Source organism: Oncorhynchus tshawytscha, linkage group LG08, assembly GCF_018296145.1.
Source record: "Oncorhynchus tshawytscha isolate Ot180627B linkage group LG08, Otsh_v2.0, whole genome shotgun sequence".
In the NCBI taxonomy this organism is placed as follows: Eukaryota; Metazoa; Chordata; class Actinopteri; order Salmoniformes; family Salmonidae; genus Oncorhynchus; species Oncorhynchus tshawytscha.
In genome coordinates, this window is record NC_056436.1 from 79,524,622 (window position 1) to 79,544,662 (window position 20,041).

The following is a 20,041-nucleotide window of genomic DNA, read 5'->3' on the forward strand; positions in this document are numbered from 1 at the left end:
CTTTGCATCAACTTCATGAAATTGTAAATAAAAGCCTTTGACACGTATGAAATGCTTGTAATTATACTTCAGTATTCCATAGTAACATCTGACAAAAATATCTAAAGACACTGAAGCAGCAAACTTTGTGGAAATTAATATTTGTGTCATTCTCAACTTTTGTCCACGACTGTATACCAGATGATCCGGTATTCTCTCCAAATATCCTATAGGACTAACACTTCCTAGAAAGCCTGTGTGTGAGAGTTGTAGGAGACACTGGCTGTAATTTCATCCCTTACCCACTATGGTACATCCCTTACCCACTATGGTACATCCCTTACCCACTATGGTACATCCCTTACCCACTATTGTACATCCCTTACCCACTATGGTACATCCCTTACCCACTATGGTACATCCCTTACCCACTATGGTACATCCCTTACCCACTATGGTACATCCCTTACCCACTATGGTACATCCCTTACCCACTATTGTACATCCCTTACCCACTATTGTACATCCCTTACCCACTATGGTACATCCCTTACCCACTATTGTACATCCCTTACCCACTATGGTACATCCCTTACCCACTATGGTACATCCCTTACCCACTATGGTACACCCCTTACCCACTATTGTACACCCCTTACCCACTATTGTACATCCCTTACCCACTATGGTACATCCCTTACCCACTATGGTACATCCCTTACCCACTATGGTACATCCCTTTCTTGTGAGATCCCATCCCTTTTTTTGGGTCTCTCTTGACACTTCAATGTTAAGGATATAATGTTCTTAGTCAATAAAGCGTATTCCCTGTAGAGAAGCCAGTTTTTGTTTGGCAAATGGCAGATGCATTTCTCTTTTCAGAAGTGCATTTGTTCTGATATTTACTGTGTGTTTTCTACCACGTAACGTGTGTTTGGGTTGGTGTGTCACTAAGGAAGAGTGATGTTTGTTTCTCAGCCCTACTGCCTTGCCGGTCTTCCACCTGTTCTGGAAAGTTACACATCTTTGTATCGTCACTTTTACCAATCTAATCAGGACTTTATAAACACACAAACATAACTAATCTGCCTCTCAATTCAAACGACATGACTGTCTGGTACAGCAGAGGGGTCCACTGGGAAAGAGCCAGACATTCAATGAAACTTCAGCATTGGGTTATGTTGACTCTGTTCTCATGTTACATCTGTATCTATTGAAGGTGTTGATTTTTACTCAGCCCGTGGTATTTATGAAAAACAGTTTAAACAAAATAACTATTTATTATGTCCCAGGTCATGGTACGTAACAGAAGAGACGTATTAACTGACACGTGAATGTCTTGTTTTAACAGTTAACTATACATGTGATGTATTTTTACCCAATGGAAAAAGAGGTGCTTAAAAGTCAGACGGCACATTTTTACTGCTAGTTAAACTATATCCCTGAGAATGTGTTCAATCTTTCACACTCTGTTCAACAGACAGTTCGTCTCCTCACCCGTCTTCTCGTCTCCTCACCCGTCTTCTCGTCTCCTCACCCGTCTTGTCGTCTCCTCACCCGTCTTGTCGTCTCCTCACCCGTCTTGTCGTCTCCTCACCCGTCTTCTCGTCTTCTCGTCTCCTCACCCGTCTTCTCGTCTCCTCACCCGTCTTCTCGTCTTCTCGTCTCCTCACCCGTCTTCTCGTCTCCTCACCCGTCTTCTCGTCTCCTCACCCGTCTTCTCGTCTCCTCACCCGTCTTCTCGTCTCCTCACCCGTCTTGTCGTCTCCTCACCCGTCTTGTCGTCTCCTCACCCGTCTTGTCGTCTCCTCACCCGTCTTGTCGTCTCCTCACCCGTCTTGTCGTCTCCTCACCCGTCTTGTCGTCTCCTCACCCGTCTTGTCTCACCCCCACTAACCAATGCTGATGACCCTGTTTTTGTTTTTCAATGTACTCCGTTTCCTTTGGAGTACACAAAGGACATGGTTAAGGTACATTGTAAATGGCATTCATTTTAATTCCTGAAATAATACTGTATCAACTGACTGAAATCATTTAAACTCCACCCAAGTGTTTAGTCTGCTTTGAGCTGAGTAAGAGCTGTAGAACTATCATACAGTTGTGATGCAGGAATACAACTATATATCTGTTGATTGCTTGTTGCAAATCCAATATCAAAACTTCGTTAAAACCACTCTTCCCCTCCTTGCCCTGTGGAGCTTAAGACTGTCCCTTTACAGAGCGGCTTCCCAAATGGCCCCTGATTTAATACAATATATAGTGCACTACTTTTGACCAGAGCCCCTTTGCCCCACTATATAGTAGGTAGCCTAGTGGTTAGAGCATTGGGCCAGTAACTGGAAGGTTTCTAGATCTGAATCCCCAAGCTGACAAGATAAAAAATCTGTCGTTCTGCCCCTGAGGAAGACAGTTAACCCACTGTTCCATCAGGCGCCGAAGACGTGGAGGTCGATTGAGGCAACCCCCCCGCATCTCTCATTCAGAGGGGTGGGTTAAATGCAGGAAGACACATTTCAGTTGAATACATTGTTGTACAACTGACTAGGTATCCCCCTTTCCCTATATAGGGAATCGGCCCTATGGCCCCTGGTCAAAATGATGGCACTATATAGGGAATCGGCCCTATGGCCCCTGGTCAAAATGATGGCACTATATAGGGAATCGGTTGCCATATGGGATGCAGTCAGATTGATGTAGGTGTGAATACTATCCAATAATGTACAACAAAACCAAACATGAAACATACCAAATACAGGAACTGACTAGTATGTGGTTCTTCTTTTAGAAAAAGCCCAACTCCTAACCAACATGCCTCCACCGTGTACAAGTCATTTACTACGCATTTAAGCTGGAACGCAAGTTATGTAAACATACATTAAAAGGAAACAACTTCATAGTACTGCAGAGCCCATGTATGGCTCCAACACTTTAAAGAACAGCATAGTACTGCAGAGCCCATGTATGGCTCCAACACTTTAAAGAACTTCATAGTACTGCAGAGCCCATGTATGGCTCCAACACTTGAAAGAACTTCATCGTACTGCTGAGCCCATGTATGGCTCCAACACTTGAAAGAACTTCATCGTACTGCAGAGCCCATGTATGGCTCCAACACTTGAAAGAACTTCATCGTACTGCTGAGCCCATGTATGGCTCCAACACTTGAAAGAACTTCATAGTACTGCAGAGCCCATGTATGGCTCCAACACTTGAAAGAACTTCATCGTACTGCAGAGCCCATGTATGGCTCCAACACTTGAAAGAACTTCATCGTACTGCAGAGCCCATGTATGGCTCCAACACTTGAAAGAACTTCATCGTACTGCTGAGCCCATGTATGGCTCCAACACTTGAAAGAACTTCATAGTACTGCAGAGCCCATGTATGGCTCCAACACTTGAAAGAACTTCATCGTACTGCAGAGCCCATGTATGGCTCCAACACTTGAAAGAACTTCATTGTACTGCAGAGCCCATGTATGGCTCCAACACTTGAAAGAACTTCATTGTACTTACTTCACAGTCTATGTTTAGCTTGATTCAGATAATCTGCAATAAATACAAAGAATCTGTATCTTAACATGGAATAATATCCTGACAATAAATCTGGTCCTAAAATGACTAGCTAGATCCAAAGCAGGAGGAAGTAGATGTATACTCTGCAGGAATTTCAACAACAGCTCCCAAACTAAACCACCCACTGGGCTAAGAAGACAAACTAAACCACCCACTGGGCTAAGAAGACAAACTAAACCACCCACTGGGCTAAGAAGACAAACTAAACCACCCACTGGGCTAAGAAGACAAACTAAACCACCCACTGGGCTAAGAAGACAAACTAAACCACCCACTGGGCTAAGAAGACAAACTAAACCACCCACTTGGCTAAGAAGACAAACTAAACCACCCACTTGGCTAAGAAGGCACAAGAAAGTGTGTGGGTTTAAAGAGCAAGGATATAAAGCAAACTTTTTTATTTATTTAATTTTTTACATTTTAGGGATGAATCTTTTGAGGGACAGTTTCCCGGACCCAGATTAGTAGGCTTAGTCCTGGATTAAAAAGCAAAGAGCAATGGAGATTCTCCACTGAAAGTGCTATTAAATCCAGGATTAGGCTTAATCTGGGTCTGGGAAACTGGCACTTCACGTTTTAGGGAGTCAGCTCCAACTGATCCTTCTTAGGGGTTACCATGGAGGAATGAGGGAGTCAGCTCCAACTGATCCTTCGTATGGGTTACCATGGAGGAATGAGGGAGTCAGCTCCAACTGATCCTTCTTAGGGGTTACCATGGAGGAATGAGGGAGTCAGCTCCAACTGATCCTTCGTATGGGTTACCATGGAGGAATGAGGGAGTCAGCTCCAACTGATCCTTCTTAGGGGTTACCATGGAGGAATGAGGGAGTCAGCTCCAACTGATCCTTCGTATGGGTTACCATGGAGGAATGAGGGAGTCAGCTCCAACTGATCCTTCTTAGGGGTTACCATGGAGGAATGAGGGTGTCAGCTCCAACTGATCCTTCGTATGGGTTACCATGGAGGAATGAGGGAGTCAGCTCCAACTGATCCTTCTTATGGGTTACCATGGAGGAATGAGGGGGTCAGCTCCAACTGATCCTTCTTATGGGTTATAATGGAGGAATGAGGGGGTCAGCTCCAACTGATCCTTCTTATGGGTTATAATGGAGGAATGAGGGGGCCAGTCAGGAGGTAGACAATCAGATATGATGTGAGTAAAGGGAGCACATTGTCCCTCAACTGTCTTGGAGTCTTCTGTACAGCTCGAAGCTCTTCCGCTTCTTATTCCTCCTCGTCCACTGGTCTGACTGCCAGGTGGAGGGAGCTGAGTATCTGTAGTCTGACTGCCAGGGGGGAGCTGAGTGTTTCTATAGTCTGACTGCCAGGTGGAGGGAGCTGAGTATCTGTAGTCTGACTGCCAGGTGGAAGGAGCTGAGTATCTGTAGTCTGACTGCCAGGTGGAGGGAGCTGAGTATCTGTAGTCTGACTGCCAGGTGGTAGGAGCTGAGTATCTGTAGTCTGACTGCCAGGTGGAGGGAGCTGAGTATCTGTATAGAGAAGAGAGGAGAGAAGCAGAACACACCACCAGTCCCAGGAGCACATGTCTTCCTATAACACCAACAGCAGGGCATAGGTTCTCACACAAAACATTTATATGGAGAGGTAACCGAGTTGGTTCAGTGAGCTATGCTTGTGAGATGAGCAGCCTAGTTTCCTGTGGCAGACTTCACATAAATGTGAATAAATAAAAGCCACGTTGACTAGCTGGTCAGAGCACACAAGGTTTGGTTCTGGGCTCTGACAGTAGTAGCCAAACCTTTGAGTAGCACGGACGTCATGGGTTCAATACCCGGTCCTGACAAAAACAGAGAGAACAATTTCTTTAAAAAAGGACAGACCATCTTTTATTGCCAAACCAACATATCATAAAACACAAAGAAACAAAAAACAGACAACCAGCCAGCCGTCAGTTCACAAAACCAACCTGAGCTGTTGGATCAAGCTTCCACCCAATTGGATAACCTATACTCACAGTATGTTACAAGATATTTTGTTAGCAAGAGATTAAACAAAGTGTGAATTGTCATTAAGATTAGTACATTTACCTACAGTAAGTACTAGGGGTGTTATACAATAACTACTAATATTTTCTAGACAGCTACAGAGACAAAACTATATAAAAACTGCATTGTTTTGCCTCTATAACAGACCCTCATCCCTTGCGAACGTAAACTGCCAGAAGGGGGAGCAATGATAATATCACCTCAATGCAGAGCCATACAGAGTCAAGCATCTTCAGAGATGTTTTAAACTTCTAAATAACATGAAGGTTGCTAAAAAAAAAATGAAGCACATGTAACAACTTTATTATCTCAACATTAAAAACAGAGATATTAAGGACTTCTCCTATTGATCTGTACTAACCAGAAATCTATGGCACAAACTCACTAAAAATGTTGTCCCTTTTCTCTGAGATATCCCGTTCATTCAAACAAAATGTTGTCCCTTTTCTCTCAGAGATATCCCGTTCATTCAAACAAAATGTTGTCCCTTTTCTCTCAGAGATATCCCGTTCATTCAAACAAAATGTTGTCCCTTTTCTCTCAGAGATATCCCGTTCATTCAAACAAAATGTTGTCCCTTTTCTCTCAGAGATATCCCGTTCATTCAAACAAAATGTTAACCCTTTTCTCTCAGAGATATCCCGTTCATTCAAACAAAATGTTGTCCCTTTTCTCTCAGAGATATCCCGTTCATTCAAACAAAATGTTAACCCTTTTCTCTCAGAGATATCCCGTTCATTCAAACAAAATGTTAACCCTTTTCTCTCAGAGATATCCCGTTCATTCAAACAAAATGTTAACCCTTTTCTTTCCAAGTCCCTTCACAGGATCCATCACCTCCAACAGATGGGATGTCGTGCAGCAGTGCGTTCGTCACAGCAGGGTTGTATTCAGGCCTTTGAGGGAAGCCTTCAGCCTTTCTCCTGTCTTTGTCATGAGACCCTCTCCCTATGACATACAATCTGACCCTTGCCATAGACCACGGTCCCTATAGTAACAAAGGGGTCTTGTCACACAGACCTCCCGCCCACCCCCTACCCGGGAGCCGGGGCAGGTAGACCCTAGGAACCCCCTCTGATTGGTTAGTTTTCTAAGAAGTCCTAAGGGGGGCGGCCTCCATTGTTGAGGCCTTTCTGCCTCCCGTGAGAAAAGGCCCTGAGGTCAGAGAGAAGAACTGCAAACGCACACATGTCTGGCACCATGGCAACCAGATGTGAGGGACTGTACCCATGGTAACCGATTATAATCCCAAAGTAGTCCCTAACCAAGTAGTCCCTAACCAAGTAGTCCCTAACCAAGTAGTCCCTAACCACGAGAGTCAGTGGGACATTTATAACTGAATACTTTTGTCAAATAAAATGATCTTTGTTATATTACTAGGTAGGTTTTTACATGTGATTTACGTTTTAAAAAGTGAAGAAAACATGAAGTATACGTCAGGCACACTAACTGCAGTATATGAGGAACATTACTTTACGAACCCATGATAAAATACACATGGAGAAAAACAAAAATACAGAAAACTTCTAACTTGAAGAAGACAGCTTCAGAGCAAAGTAAATATAACAGGAGAAGAACAGTGTGACAAAGCAGTAGACTAAGGTAGTATACGTCTGGGTTTCGACCAAACCACCCATGGTGCTACGAAGACACAGTACATGGAAAGGTTGGGGTCGTGAAGGAATAGGAATCGTTCAAAGAATCAATCACTCAAGTTCAAAGAATCAACTCCACCGGTGGTGTTGAGGATAGGCAGAGGGGTGTTAGGGAGTCATAGTGTCCCCTCTGGGTGTCTCTGTGTCGGATCGGGAGACAAGAAGTGGAGAGTCTTAACACCGTGTGCCTATGCCCTTTCTCCCCAGGTACCGCAGCACCGCAAAGTTATAGGTGGTGGACACCATGTAGGTGAGCTAGAGAGAGATGGAGACAGAGAGAGAGAGAGAGAGAGAGTAAGAGCCCAAAAAGACAGAATTTCGAGCCCCATTTCATGCACCTATTATGTTCATCAAGGTCACCTATTATGTTCATCAAGGTCACCTATTATGTTCATCAAGGTCCATGACAATCTCAGTATAATTCTGATCTACAGTAGGCTATATTAACAGTGTACTGACATGGTAATGTAACTATGGGATCTTCCCAGCAGGAAAAGTACCAGCCGTTATGACTATTAGGGTATATATTCTGTCATTCCTGAACACCTACTCTGACTATGTCACATGGGACACAACTCTATTGTAAAGCTGTAACCAATCTGCTCCCAGTGTAGAGATTAGGGCGGGGTCACTCACCAGAGCCAACAGTGTGATGCCAGCCCCGGCAAACGCTGCGATGTACAGGTCGTAGGTCACACGGAACTGTAAAAGGACAAATCAGAGTCAGAGATGATCATGTGTCATTCTGGAAATATGTCAGAGACGTTAACATTCTAGACTCTAGAGACGCATTGTTTTTAACACGTCTGCCAAGTTCTATCATGAGAGACTGTATGACTGACCTCTCTGGTTTTGCAGACAGTGGACAGTGTCATTCCACAAGCTTTGCCTGGCAACGCATTCCATGGTAAGAGCCCTGAAAGAGATTACAAATATATACACATATCCGATTCCATGCTCTAAAATGTCTGCTTTCACAGTTGGTAATGTCAGGGTACGGTATGGTCTGGTAATGTCAGGGTACGGTATGGTCTGGTAATGTCAGGGTACGGTATGGTCTGGTAATGTCAGGGTACGGTATGGTCTGGGTAATGTCAGGGTACGGTATGGTCTGGTAATGTCAGGGTACGGTATGGTCTGGTAATGTCAGGGTACGGTATGGTCTGGTAATGTCAGGGTACGGTATGGTCTGGTAATGTCAGGGTACGGTATGGTCTGGTAATGTCAGGGTACGGTATGGTCTGGTAATGTCAGGGTACGGTATGGTCTGGTAATGTCAGGGTACGGTATGGTCTGGTAATGTCAGGGTACGGTATGGTCTGGTAATGTCAGGGTACGGTATGGTCTGGTAATGTCAGGGTACGGTATGGTCTGGTAATGTCAGGGTACGGTATGGTCTGGTAATGTCAGGGTACGGTATGGTCTGGTAATGTCAGGGTACGGTATGGTCTGGTAATGTCAGGGTACGGTATGGTCTGGTAATGTCAGGGTCGGTATGGTCTGGTAATGTCAGGGTACGGTATGGTCTGGTAATGTCAGGGTACGGTATGGTCTGGTAATGTCCGGTCTGGTAATGTCCGGTCTGGTACGGTATGGTCTGGTAATGTCAGGGTACGGTATGGTCTGGTAATGTCCGGTCTGGTACGGTATGGTCTGGTAATGTCCGGTCTGGTATGGTCTGGTAATGTCCGGTCTGGTACGGTATGGTCTGGTAATGTCCGGTCTGGTACGGTATGGTATGGTAATGTCCGGTCTGGTATGGTCTGGTAATGTCCGGTCTGGTATGGTCTGGTAATGTCCGGTCTGGTATGGTATGGTCTGGTAATGTCCGGTCTGGTATGGTATGGTCTGGTAATGTCAGGGTACGGTATGGTCTGGTAATGTCAGGGTACGGTATGGTCTGGTAATGTCAGGGTACGGTATGGTCTGGTAATGTCAGGGTACGGTATGGTCTGGTAATGTCCGGTCTGGTAATGTCCGGTCTGGTACGGTATGGTCTGGTAATGTCAGGGTACGGTATGGTCTGGTAATGTCAGGGTACGGTATGGTCTGGTAATGTCAGGGTACGGTATGGTCTGGTAATGTCAGGGTACGGTATGGTCTGGTAATGTCAGGGTACGGTATGGTCTGGTAATGTCAGGGTACGGTATGGTCTGGTAATGTCAGGGTACGGTATGGTCTGGTAATGTCAGGGTACGGTATGGTCTGGTAATGTCAGGGTACGGTATGGTCTGGTAATGTCAGGGTACGGTATGGTCTGGTAATGTCCGGTCTGGTAATGTCGGTCTGGTACGGTATGGTCTGGTAATGTCAGGGTACGGTATGGTCTGGTAATGTCAGGGTACGGTATGGTCTGGTAATGTCCGGTCTGGTACGGTATGGTCTGGTAATGTCCGGTCTGGTATGGTCTGGTAATGTCGGTCTGGTACGGTATGGTCTGGTAATGTCCGGTCTGGTACGGTATGGTCTGGTAATGTCCGGTCTGGTATGGTCTGGTAATGTCCGGTCTGGTATGGTCTGGTAATGTCCGGTCTGGTATGGTATGGTCTGGTAATGTCCGGTCTGGTATGGTATGGTCTGGTAATGTCAGGGTACGGTATGGTCTGGTAATGTCAGGGTACGGTATGGTCTGGTAATGTCAGGGTACGGTATGGTCTGGTAATGTCGGTCTGGTAATGTCGGTATGGTCTGGTAATGTCAGGGTACGGTATGGTCTGGTAATGTCAGGGTACGGTATGGTCTGGTAATGTCCGGTCTGGTACGGTATGGTCTGGTAATGTCAGGGTACGGTATGGTCTGGTAATGTCCGGTCTGGTATGGTCTGGTAATGTCAGGGTACGGTATGGTCTGGTAATGTCAGGGTACGGTATGGTCTGGTAATGTCAGGGTACGGTATGGTCTGGTAATGTCAGGGTACGGTATGGTCTGGTAATGTCAGGGTATGGTCTGGTAATGTCCGGTCTGGTACGGTATGGTCTGGTAATGTCCGGTCTGGTACGGTATGGTCTGGTAATGTCGGTCTGGTACGGTATGGTCTGGTAATGTCCGGTCTGGTACGGTATGGTCTGGTAATGTCGGTCTGGTACGGTATGGTCTGGTAATGTATGGTCTGGTAATGTCCGGTCTGGTAATGTCCGGTCTGGTACGGTATGGTCTGGTAATGTCCGGTCTGGTACGGTATGGTCTGGTAATGTCCGGTCTGGTACGGTATGGTCTGGTAATGTCCGGTCTGGTACGGTATGGTCTGGTAATGTCCGGTCTGGTACGGTATGGTCTGGTAATGTCCGGTCTGGTACGGTATGGTCTGGTAATGTCCGGTCTGGTACGGTATGGTCTGGTAATGTCCGGTCTGGTACGGTATGGTCTGGTAATGTCCGGTCTGGTACGGTATGGTCTGGTAATGTCCGGTCTGGTACGGTATGGTCTGGTAATGTCCGGTCTGGTACGGTATGGTCTGGTAATGTCCGGTCTGGTAATGTCCGGTCTGGTAATGTCCGGTCTGGTAATGTCCGGTCTGGTACGGTATGGTCTGGTAATGTCCGGTCTGGTACGGTATGGTCTGGTAATGTCCGGTCTGGTACGGTATGGTCTGGTAATGTCCGGTCTGGTACGGTATGGTCTGGTAATGTCAGGTCTGGTAATGTCCGGTCTGGTACGGTATGGTCTGGTAATGTCCGGTCTGGTACGGTATGGTCTGGTAATGTCCGGTCTGGTACGGTATGTTCTGGAACGGTCTGGCATGGTAAGTAATGTTCTGGTACGTCTGGTAAGGTACGGTCTGGTACGGTAAGGTCTGGTATGTTCTGGTACATTATGGTCTGGTATGGTATGTTCTGGTTTGGTAAGGTACAGCCTGGTACGGTAGGGTCTGGTATGTTCTGGTACATTATGGTCTGGTAAGGTCCGGTAAGGTACAGTGTCCCAGCCAAAAAGAATTGTGAGGACTTAGGCTCACGTTTTACTGGTAAGTTCTATCACAATTAACATATATTGCCTAGAAAAATGTAGGCCATGAAAAATGAGCGAATTGCATTGTCTTTCGACGAAAACACTTTTTGCAAAGGCGTAGAGGAGTGGCCGAGACCGCTGCGTGCGCAGACAACAGTGGATGCATCAATTCAGGCTACAAGTGGAGGCCTAATGACAATCCCAGAATGTCATTACAATACACCTAGGTGTTTTATAGCAGCTGTCTGTTTCCATTCATCACATTGTTGGTGCACAGCGCACTGTTGGGGTTTGGATGCTGGAATTATTTTCTGAGTGAACTAATGTGCACAGGTAGCCTACAGAAGCGTCTTTGTTAAGTGATTGTTTGACAAATCAGATGAAAACATCATGACTGGTTGTGTTTCTGCCACATTAAAAGGTAATACATGTTAAACATGGTATGACCAACCTTTACTAGGCCCACAGAGATCATACAGGGCATTCAGAAGGCATTCAGAAGGCATTCAGAAGGCATTCAGAAGGTATTCAGAAGGCATTCAGAAGCATGAAGGCATTCAGAAGGCATTCAGAAGGCATTCAGAAGGCATTCAGAATGCTGGACTATTTCCACGTTTTGTTTTACGTTACAGCCTTTATTCTAAAATAGATTCAAACTTTTTTTCCCCCTCAACAATCTACACACATTACCCCATAATGACAAAGCAAAAACAGGTTCAAATTTGTTGCTAAATTTATTAAACCTTAAATATCACATAAGTATTCAGACCCTTTACTCAGTACTTTGTTGAAGCACCTTTGGCAGCGATTACAGCCTTGAGTCTTCTTGGGTTTGACGCAACAAGCTTGGCACACCTGTATTTGGGTAGTTTCTCCCATTATTCTCTGCATATCCTCTCAAGCTCTGTCAGGTTGGAAAGGGAGTGTTGCTGCACAGCTATTTTCAAGTCTCTCCAGAGATGTTCGATGGGTTCAAGTCCGGGCTTTGGCTGGGCCACTCAAACTCGTCCCGAAGCCACTCATGCATCGTCTTGGTTGTATACTTAGGGTCGTTGTCCTGTTGGAAGGTGAACCTTCGCCCCAGTCTGAGGTCCTGAGCGCTCTGGAGCAGGTTGTCATCAAGGATCTCTCTGTACTTTGCACTGTTCATCTTTCCCTCGATCCTACCACCACCATGCTTCACCGTGGGATTGTGGTTCACCGTAGGAATGGTGCCAGGTTTCATCCAGATGTGACGCTTGGCATTCAGGCCAAAGAGTTCAATCTTGGTTTCAACAGACCAGAGAATCTTGTTTCTCATGGTCAGAGTCTTTAGGTGCCATTTGGCAAACTCCAAGTGGGCTGTCATTTGCCTTTTACTGAGAAGTGGCTTCCATCTGGCCACTCTACCATAAAGGCCTGATTGGTGGAGCGCTGCAGAGATAGTTGTCCTTCTGGAAGGTTCTCCCATCTCCACCAGAGGAACTCTGGAGCTCTGTCAGAGTGACCATCGGGTTCTTGGTCACCTCCCTGACCAAGGCCCTTCTCCCCCGATTGCTCATTTTGGCCAGGCAGCCAGCTCTAGGAAGAGTCTTGGTGGATCCAAACTTCTTCTATTTAAGTATGACGGAGGCCACTGTGTTCTTGGGGACCTTCAATGCTGCAGACATTTTTTGGTATCCTTCCCCAGATCTGTCTCGGAACTCTATGGACAATTCCTTCAACCTCATGGCTTGGTTTTTGCTCTGATATTCACTGTCAACTGTAGGACCTTTATATAGACACCTTTCCAAATCATGTTCAACCAATTGAATTTACCAAAGGTGGACTCCAATCAAGTTGTAGAAACAGCTCAAGGATGATCAATGGAAACAGGATGCAGCTGAGCTCCATTTGGAGCCTCAGAGCATAGGGTCTGAATACTTACGTAAATGTGACGTTTGTTTTATTATACATTTACAAAATATAATCCATTTCAGAATAAGGCTGTAACGTAACAAAATGTGGAATTAGTCAAAGGGGACTGAATACTTACCGAACACACTGTATGTCCCCATATGAATGAACATAGCAGATGATATAGTGAGGTGATGTTCTCTTTCCTTACCGTACTGCCTGGCGTCGATACAGAGCTGGTTGATGCTAGCTGGGGTCTCAGTCAGGACGGTGATGGTGTGGCAGGTAGCGTCCATGTTGTAGAAGAAATAGACAGGCAAGGCAGAGAAGGCAAACACCAACAGCCACACCACTGCCAGAAGGTACGTTATCAATATAAACTGCAGATGAAGAGAGAGATTCATGTTTAGATATTATGAATTTTAACAGGCCAAAAATGAATCAAGAAGTGCAACTTTCACAGGTTTGTTGAGCTCTCATCTCCAACCTCACTCTCTTACCTCTATCCCACTAGACTCAGCCTCACTATACCTTCACACTATCCTCTCAACTACCTCCTCACCCAGCCTTCCTCCATCCTCATCTTCTTACCTCCATACCATCCACACCGTTACCATCACCCCTCCACCCAGCCTGTTACCATCACCCCTCCACCCCAGCCTGTTACCATCACCCCTCCACCCCAGCCTGTTACCATCACCCCTCTAGCCTGTTACCGTCACCCCTCCACCACAGCCTGTTACCGTCACCCCTCCACCACAGCCTGTTACCGTCACCCCTCCACCACAGCCTGTTACCGTCACCCCTCCACCACAGCTTGTTACCGTCACCCCTCCACCACAGCCTGTTACCATCACCCCTCTAGCCTGTTACCGTCACCCCTCCACCACAGCCTGTTACCATCACCCCTCTAGCCTGTTACCATCACCCCTCCACCACAGCCTGTTACCATCACCCCTCCACCATTTCTCCCACTCTCTCACCGTGCTACTAAGACATCGTCCACACAGGGTGCTCCTGAACTCTCCGAAGGACTGCTTGGCGGCGCTGGTGGTGTAGAATCCCTCCGCCAGCAGTACGATGCAGTAGAGGAAGAAGAATGAAGCCAAGCCATAGATAACATACTGGAAGTACTGGATACTATGTTGGAAGAGCAGAAGAGAAGGGTCAGGAGGGTGAAGGAAGAGGAGGGTCAGGAGGGTGAAGGAAGAGGAGGGTCAGGAGGGTGAAGGAAGATGAGGGTCAGGGGGTGAAGGAAGAGGAGGGTCAGGGGGTGAAGGAAGAGGAGGGTCAGGGGGTGAAGGAAGAGGAGGGTCAGGGGGTGAAGGAAGAGGAGGGTCAGGGGGTGAAGGAAGAGGAGGGTCAGGAGGGTGAAGGAAGAGGAGGGTCAGGAGGGTGAAGGAAGAGGAGGGGCAGGAGGGTGAAGGAAGAGGAGGGGCAGGGGAGAAGGAAGAGGGAGGGGCAGGGGAGAAGGAAGAGGAGGGGCAGGGGGAGAAGGAAGAGGAGGGGTAGGGGGGTGAAGGAAACATACCGTTAACAGTAGGTCTACCACTAACATGAGGTCTACCGTTAACATGAGGTCTACCGTTAACATGAGGTCTACCGTTAACATGAGGTCTACCGTTAACATGAGGTCTACCGTTAACATGAGGTCTACCACTAACAGTAGGTCTACCATTAACAGTAGGTCTACCATTAACAGTAGGTCTACCATTAACAGTAGGTCTACCATTAACAGTAGGTCTACCATTAACATGAGGTCTACCATTAACATGAGGTCTACCGTTAACATGAGGTCTACCACTAACAGTAGGTCTACCATTAACAGTAGGTCTACCATTAACAGTAGGTCTACCATTAACAGTAGGTCTACCATTAACAGTAGGTCTACCATTAACAGTAGGTCTACCATTAACAGTAGGTCTACCATTAACAGTAGGTCTGCCGTTTAGTTCAATGTACTTATACAGCAGACTTAGGTCCTGGATCGCCAAAACATTTTAGGTTTTGTTCCAGCCCAGCTATAACAAAGCCTAGGTCTTGGCCACCCATATTCTAATCAGTTGCAGGTATTCCTAGGGGGGTAGTTTAGGGATAAAGCAATAGCCTTTGAGCCACTCACAGGTAGGCCAGGGTAATGTAGTCCTGTAGGTTACGGGCGAAGTATGTCTCGATGAGTCTCTCCGTCTCAGTGAGGGCCTGGTGACCACAGCCACAGAACAGAGCGATCCCAGAGAAACACAGCAGAGTGGCCACCAGGGAGCAATATGGTACCCCTCCCAGGCACTTCATACAGCAGTCATAACAACCTATAGGACAGGACATAACGACATAGGGGTTAATGTAGGGTTACGTATGGGTTACCTCTAGAGAAGCATAGGGCAATCCTCCCAGGCACTTCATACAGCAGTCATAACAACCTATAGGACAGGACATAACGACTTAGGGGTTAATGTAGGGTTATGTATGGGTTACCTCTAAAGAAGCATAGGGCAATCCTCCCAGGGAGTGGTAATGAACACACGTCACTGTGACTAAATGGATGGATAAACAACTGTATACTGTAAGGATCTGGCTACAGTTATTACACTATCCAGCTGTGGTCGTAAAATCTCTCATCCCTGGGTTACTCTTTGTGGCTTTGGACTGCTCTGTTCCCTATGCACAGTAGTGTTCAGTCTGTCAGCTAGCTACGGGCATTCTTCCCCAGAGTCATGTGCTGTGAATGGGCCCTTAGGACATGAGAATCTGTCTGTCCCAAACCCAGCACTAACCCTGGCTCCAATCAGCGCTCACACCATGGAGAGTGGGAGAAAAGAGGGAGGACAGAGAAAGAGACTAAGAAAGAGAGAGGCTGCTTGTGTGACTGCAGAGACAATGTTCTTTGTCCCGGTGCAGTGTGGGAAGACAAGGGCCACCAATGTCAAGCAAACAATAGCCAGAGCCAACTCCAGCACCCACACTGGGGTTTATAGGAGCAGAAGGAGGCTTGTGACAACCAGAGGGATATCCAATAGTCTGTGGTGGAAGTGGGGAATGGCAGGGGGAGATCACGCTCTCCCTCAGAAGACTGGCTGGAGCTGGTACCATTATTACAGTTGGCACAGATGGCAGGAAGGGGCACTATGCACATGCACTCTGTGACTCCAGGGTTTTGTTTGTGTGTGTGTGTGTGTGTGTGTGTGTGTGTGTGTGATCAGGCTGTCTTCCAGGTTGCATAATCACTCCAGTGTGGAAATGAGTTTTATACCAATTAAAACGTTTGCCAATGAAAGAACACGGACTAAGAGCCAATTTATGGTTGATTGGAGAATGTGGTCGGAGACTCCGTATAGATGGTGTGCTGCAATTACGGAGACAGAGGCACGCAGAAGCCAAATTGAGCTTTGGACCGCATCACCTTGCTCCTCTCAAATGTTGTAACAATGCGGAGGGCTCCATATAGTTCCGCATTGACATGATTAGTTGACGGTGGGTGAGGGCGGGATGTCCTGTATAAACACAAACTCACTTCCTTGACAACAGCTCCGCGAAGCGCAAGAAGTATAAATGCCCTGCCTTCTGCAGAGGCCGTATCACTTGAAATGCTTCACGGCCAATGCAGACGTAAGATTGACCATGAAGCGCCTTTTATAAACACGCTGCCGAAAATCCTCTTCAGTAACATGACTTGATATTCAGCACTTTACTTTTCAAGTCTCAACACCTATGTTCAAGCAATTTTGTTATTTGGACAAAATAGCAGTACTTATCATACACATAGGAAGGAAAATAGCATAGTCACCCAGCAACAGGTGCAGGGGTTTTCTACCTTGTTTTAAACAGTTCCACTTCTCCATTTGCACAATAAAAGTCCCCTCTCGAGAACTGCAGAGAGGAACTATAAAGACACGGACCTATTAGGGACCTCAAACAACTTCTCATGGACATCACAGACCTTTATGCACGAGAAGCGAGTGAAACAGGAACTGAAGCCCATTAGTGTTCAAATTGTTGCAAAGTGGCCTATAATTAATTCACTTGCTACTTTCCTAAAACCAATAGCACTTAGAACACATTGGGTTGGTAAAAATGAAGACATTGTAAGTGAAAGACAATGCACTTCTGAAAAGTAGGCTAGTTTGTACCTCTCGAAAGCATTAAACAAATCACTTATCAGCACTTTTCATGCCAGCCATAATATAATATAATTCCAAAATCATTCAAAGAATACCAACGAAAATGTACAGTTTGGTTTGTGGTTGGTTGGCTATTAATAGCCATTTAGAGGTACCATAACAAATGTAGATTACTTACCCATGTTGTCTCTGGTAGGATGTGTGCTCAATACCGGGGTTCTGTGCTACTTTCCACCCCAGCTGCTCGATGATATTATGCACGACTTGTCCTCAGCACCCGTATATCAATCTCAACTCGCTGTCTCTTTCTTTCTCTCTCTCTCTCTCTCTCTCTCTCTCTCTCTCTCTCTCTCCAACAATGAACAGACAGACCCGCTGATGGCTGAAAGTCGAATCTTAAAGAAACAATGTCGCTTTTCAATGAACTAGGGGTCCGCACTAGAACTGGCCGGGTTCAAGACTGAGGATAATGAAGGTCAACTTCTCTCGCCGTTGGAGAAATGTACTTACTTCATTGTTAGTAAGCAGCACCACGTGTATTTGCATATCATTGTGGTAGCATATCCAAGATGTCTTCCCAGAAAATATTCCACATTCTTTTCTTTCTTTCTTTTGTTTTCAAGTGTAGCCTAGTCTAATAGGTCTAGCAGTAGTGATGTAGAACTACTTTTCATGGGATAATAAATAAAACAAGAACCTACTGGCCTTGTATGAACCATCCTGATCTCGCTAGCTTACATTTTGTTTACGGGCTCCTAACCAATTGTGCTATTGTGTGTTTATTGCGTTATTTGTAACTTATTTTGTACATAATGTTTCTGCCACCGTCTCTTATGACTGAAAATAGCTTCTAGATATCAGGACAGCGATTACTCACCTCGTACTGGAAGAATATTTTTTCTTTAACGAGTAGGATGCAAAGGATTTCCTTCAGACACCCAACAAGGCCCAAATCACCGTCATTCTCAGGAAGAAAAGACAGATCCTGTCTCAGCCTCCAGTATTTATGCTGCAGTAGTTTATGTGTCGGGGGGCTGGGGTCAGTTTGTTATATCTGGAGTACTTCTCCTGTCCTATTCGGTGTCCTGTGTGAATCTAAGTGTGCGTTCTCTAATTCTCTCCTTCTCTCTTTCTTTCTCTCTCTCGGAGGACCTGAGCCCTAGGACCATGCCCCAGGACTACCTGACATGATGACTCCTTGCTGTCCCCAGTCCACCTGGCCATGCTGCTGTTCCAGTTTCAACTGACCTGAGCCCTAGGACCATGCCCCAGGACTACCTGACATGATGACTCCTTGCTGTCCCCAGTCCACCTGGCCATGCTGCTGCTCCAGTTTCAACTTCCACCTGACTGTGCTGCTGCTCCAGTTTCAACTGTTCTGCATTATTATTATTCGACCATGCTGGTCATTTATGAACATTTGAACATCTTGGCCATGTTCTGTTATAATCTCCACCCGGCACAGCCAGAAGAGGACTGGCCACCCCACATAGCCTGGTTCCTCTCTAGGTTTCTTCCTAGGTTTTGGCCTTTCTAGGGAGTTTTTCCTAGCCACCGTGCTTCTACACCTGCATTGCTTGCTGTTTGGGGTTTTAGGCTGGGTTTCTGTACAGCACTTTGAGATATCAGCTGATGTACGAAGGGCTATATAAATACATTTGATTTGATTTGATTTTGATTTGAGATATCGGGGACGTAGGTCGGTGTGCCTTGTAAGGATCCAACGGCGATTGAGTAATCCCCCTCTACCATCAGTTCTATTAGCCAACGTGCAATCATTGGATAACTAAATGGATGAGCTGTGATCCATACTATCCTACCAATGGGACAATAAAAACTGTAATATCTTATGTTTCACTGAGTCGTGGCTGAATGACGACATGGGTAACATACAGCTGGCTGTGTTTTTGGTCCATCGGCAAGACAGAACAGCTGCCTCCGGTAAGACAAGGGGTGGTGGTCTGTGTCTATTTGTAAATTACTGCTGGTGCACAAAATCTAATATTAAGGAAGTCTTGAGGTGCTGCTCACCTGAGGTAGAGTATCTCATGATAAGCTGTAGACCACACTATTTACCTATATTTCTCGTAGCTGTCTACATACTACCACAGACTGATGCTGGCACTAAGACAGCACTTAACAAGCTGTATAAGGCCCAAAGCAAACAAGAAATTGCTCATCCAGAGGCGGCGCTCCTAGTGGCCGGGGACTTTAATGCAGGGAAACATAAATCCGTTTTACCTCATTTCTACCAACATGTTAAATGTGTAACCAGAGGGGGAAAAAAACTCTAGACCACCTTTACTTCACACACAGAGACGTGTACAAAGCTCTCCCTCAACCCTCCATTTGGCAAATCTGACCATAACTCCATCTTCCGGATTCCTACTTACAAGCAAAAACTAAAGCAGGAAGTACCAGTGACTCGCTCAATAAGGAAGTGGTCAGATAACGCAGATGCTAAGATACCGGATTGTTTTGCTAGCACAAATTGGAATATGTTCCGGGATTCTTCCAATGGCATTGAGGAGTACACCACATCAGTCACTGGCTTTATCAATAAGTGCATCGATGACGTTGTCCCCACAGTGACCGTACGTACATACCCCAACCAGAAGCCATGGATTACAGGCAACATCCGCACTGAGCTAAAGTGCGCTTTCAAGGAGCCGAACGCTTATAAGAAATCCCCCTATGCCCTCCGACGAACCATCAAACAGGCAAAGCGTCAATACAGGACTAAGATTGAATCATACTACACTTACTCCGACACTTGTCAGATGTGGCAGGGTATGCAGACTACTTACGGACTAGAAAGGGACGGACAGCTGTGGGTTGCCCAGGGACACGAGCCTACCAGACAAGCTAAATAACTTCTATCCTCG

At 46.1% G+C, this 20,041-nt stretch overlaps 1 protein-coding gene across 2 annotated transcripts; it reads right to left on the bottom strand.

Annotated features, from left to right (window-relative positions):
• Positions 1 to 5,378: 5,378 nt before the first annotated feature.
• On the bottom strand, positions 5,379 to 17,650 carry plp1a (proteolipid protein 1a). Of its 2 annotated transcripts, XM_042326035.1 has the most exons (7): positions 17,335 to 17,650; positions 15,161 to 15,347; positions 14,022 to 14,178; positions 13,250 to 13,418; positions 8,058 to 8,131; positions 7,852 to 7,917; positions 5,379 to 7,470 (listed from the first exon to the last, which is right to left on the bottom strand). In XM_042326035.1, exons 1-7 carry the CDS (start codon positions 17,336 to 17,338, stop codon positions 7,390 to 7,392), a joined length of 738 nt encoding a protein of 245 aa, XP_042181969.1. In that variant the 5' UTR covers positions 17,339 to 17,650; the 3' UTR covers positions 5,379 to 7,389. The 2 variants fall into 2 exon arrangements, with proteins under 2 accessions (XP_042181969.1, XP_042181968.1); XM_042326034.1 differs by lacking the exon at positions 17,335 to 17,650 and having other exon boundaries at positions 15,161 to 15,363.
• Positions 17,651 to 20,041: the final 2,391 nt, after the last annotated feature.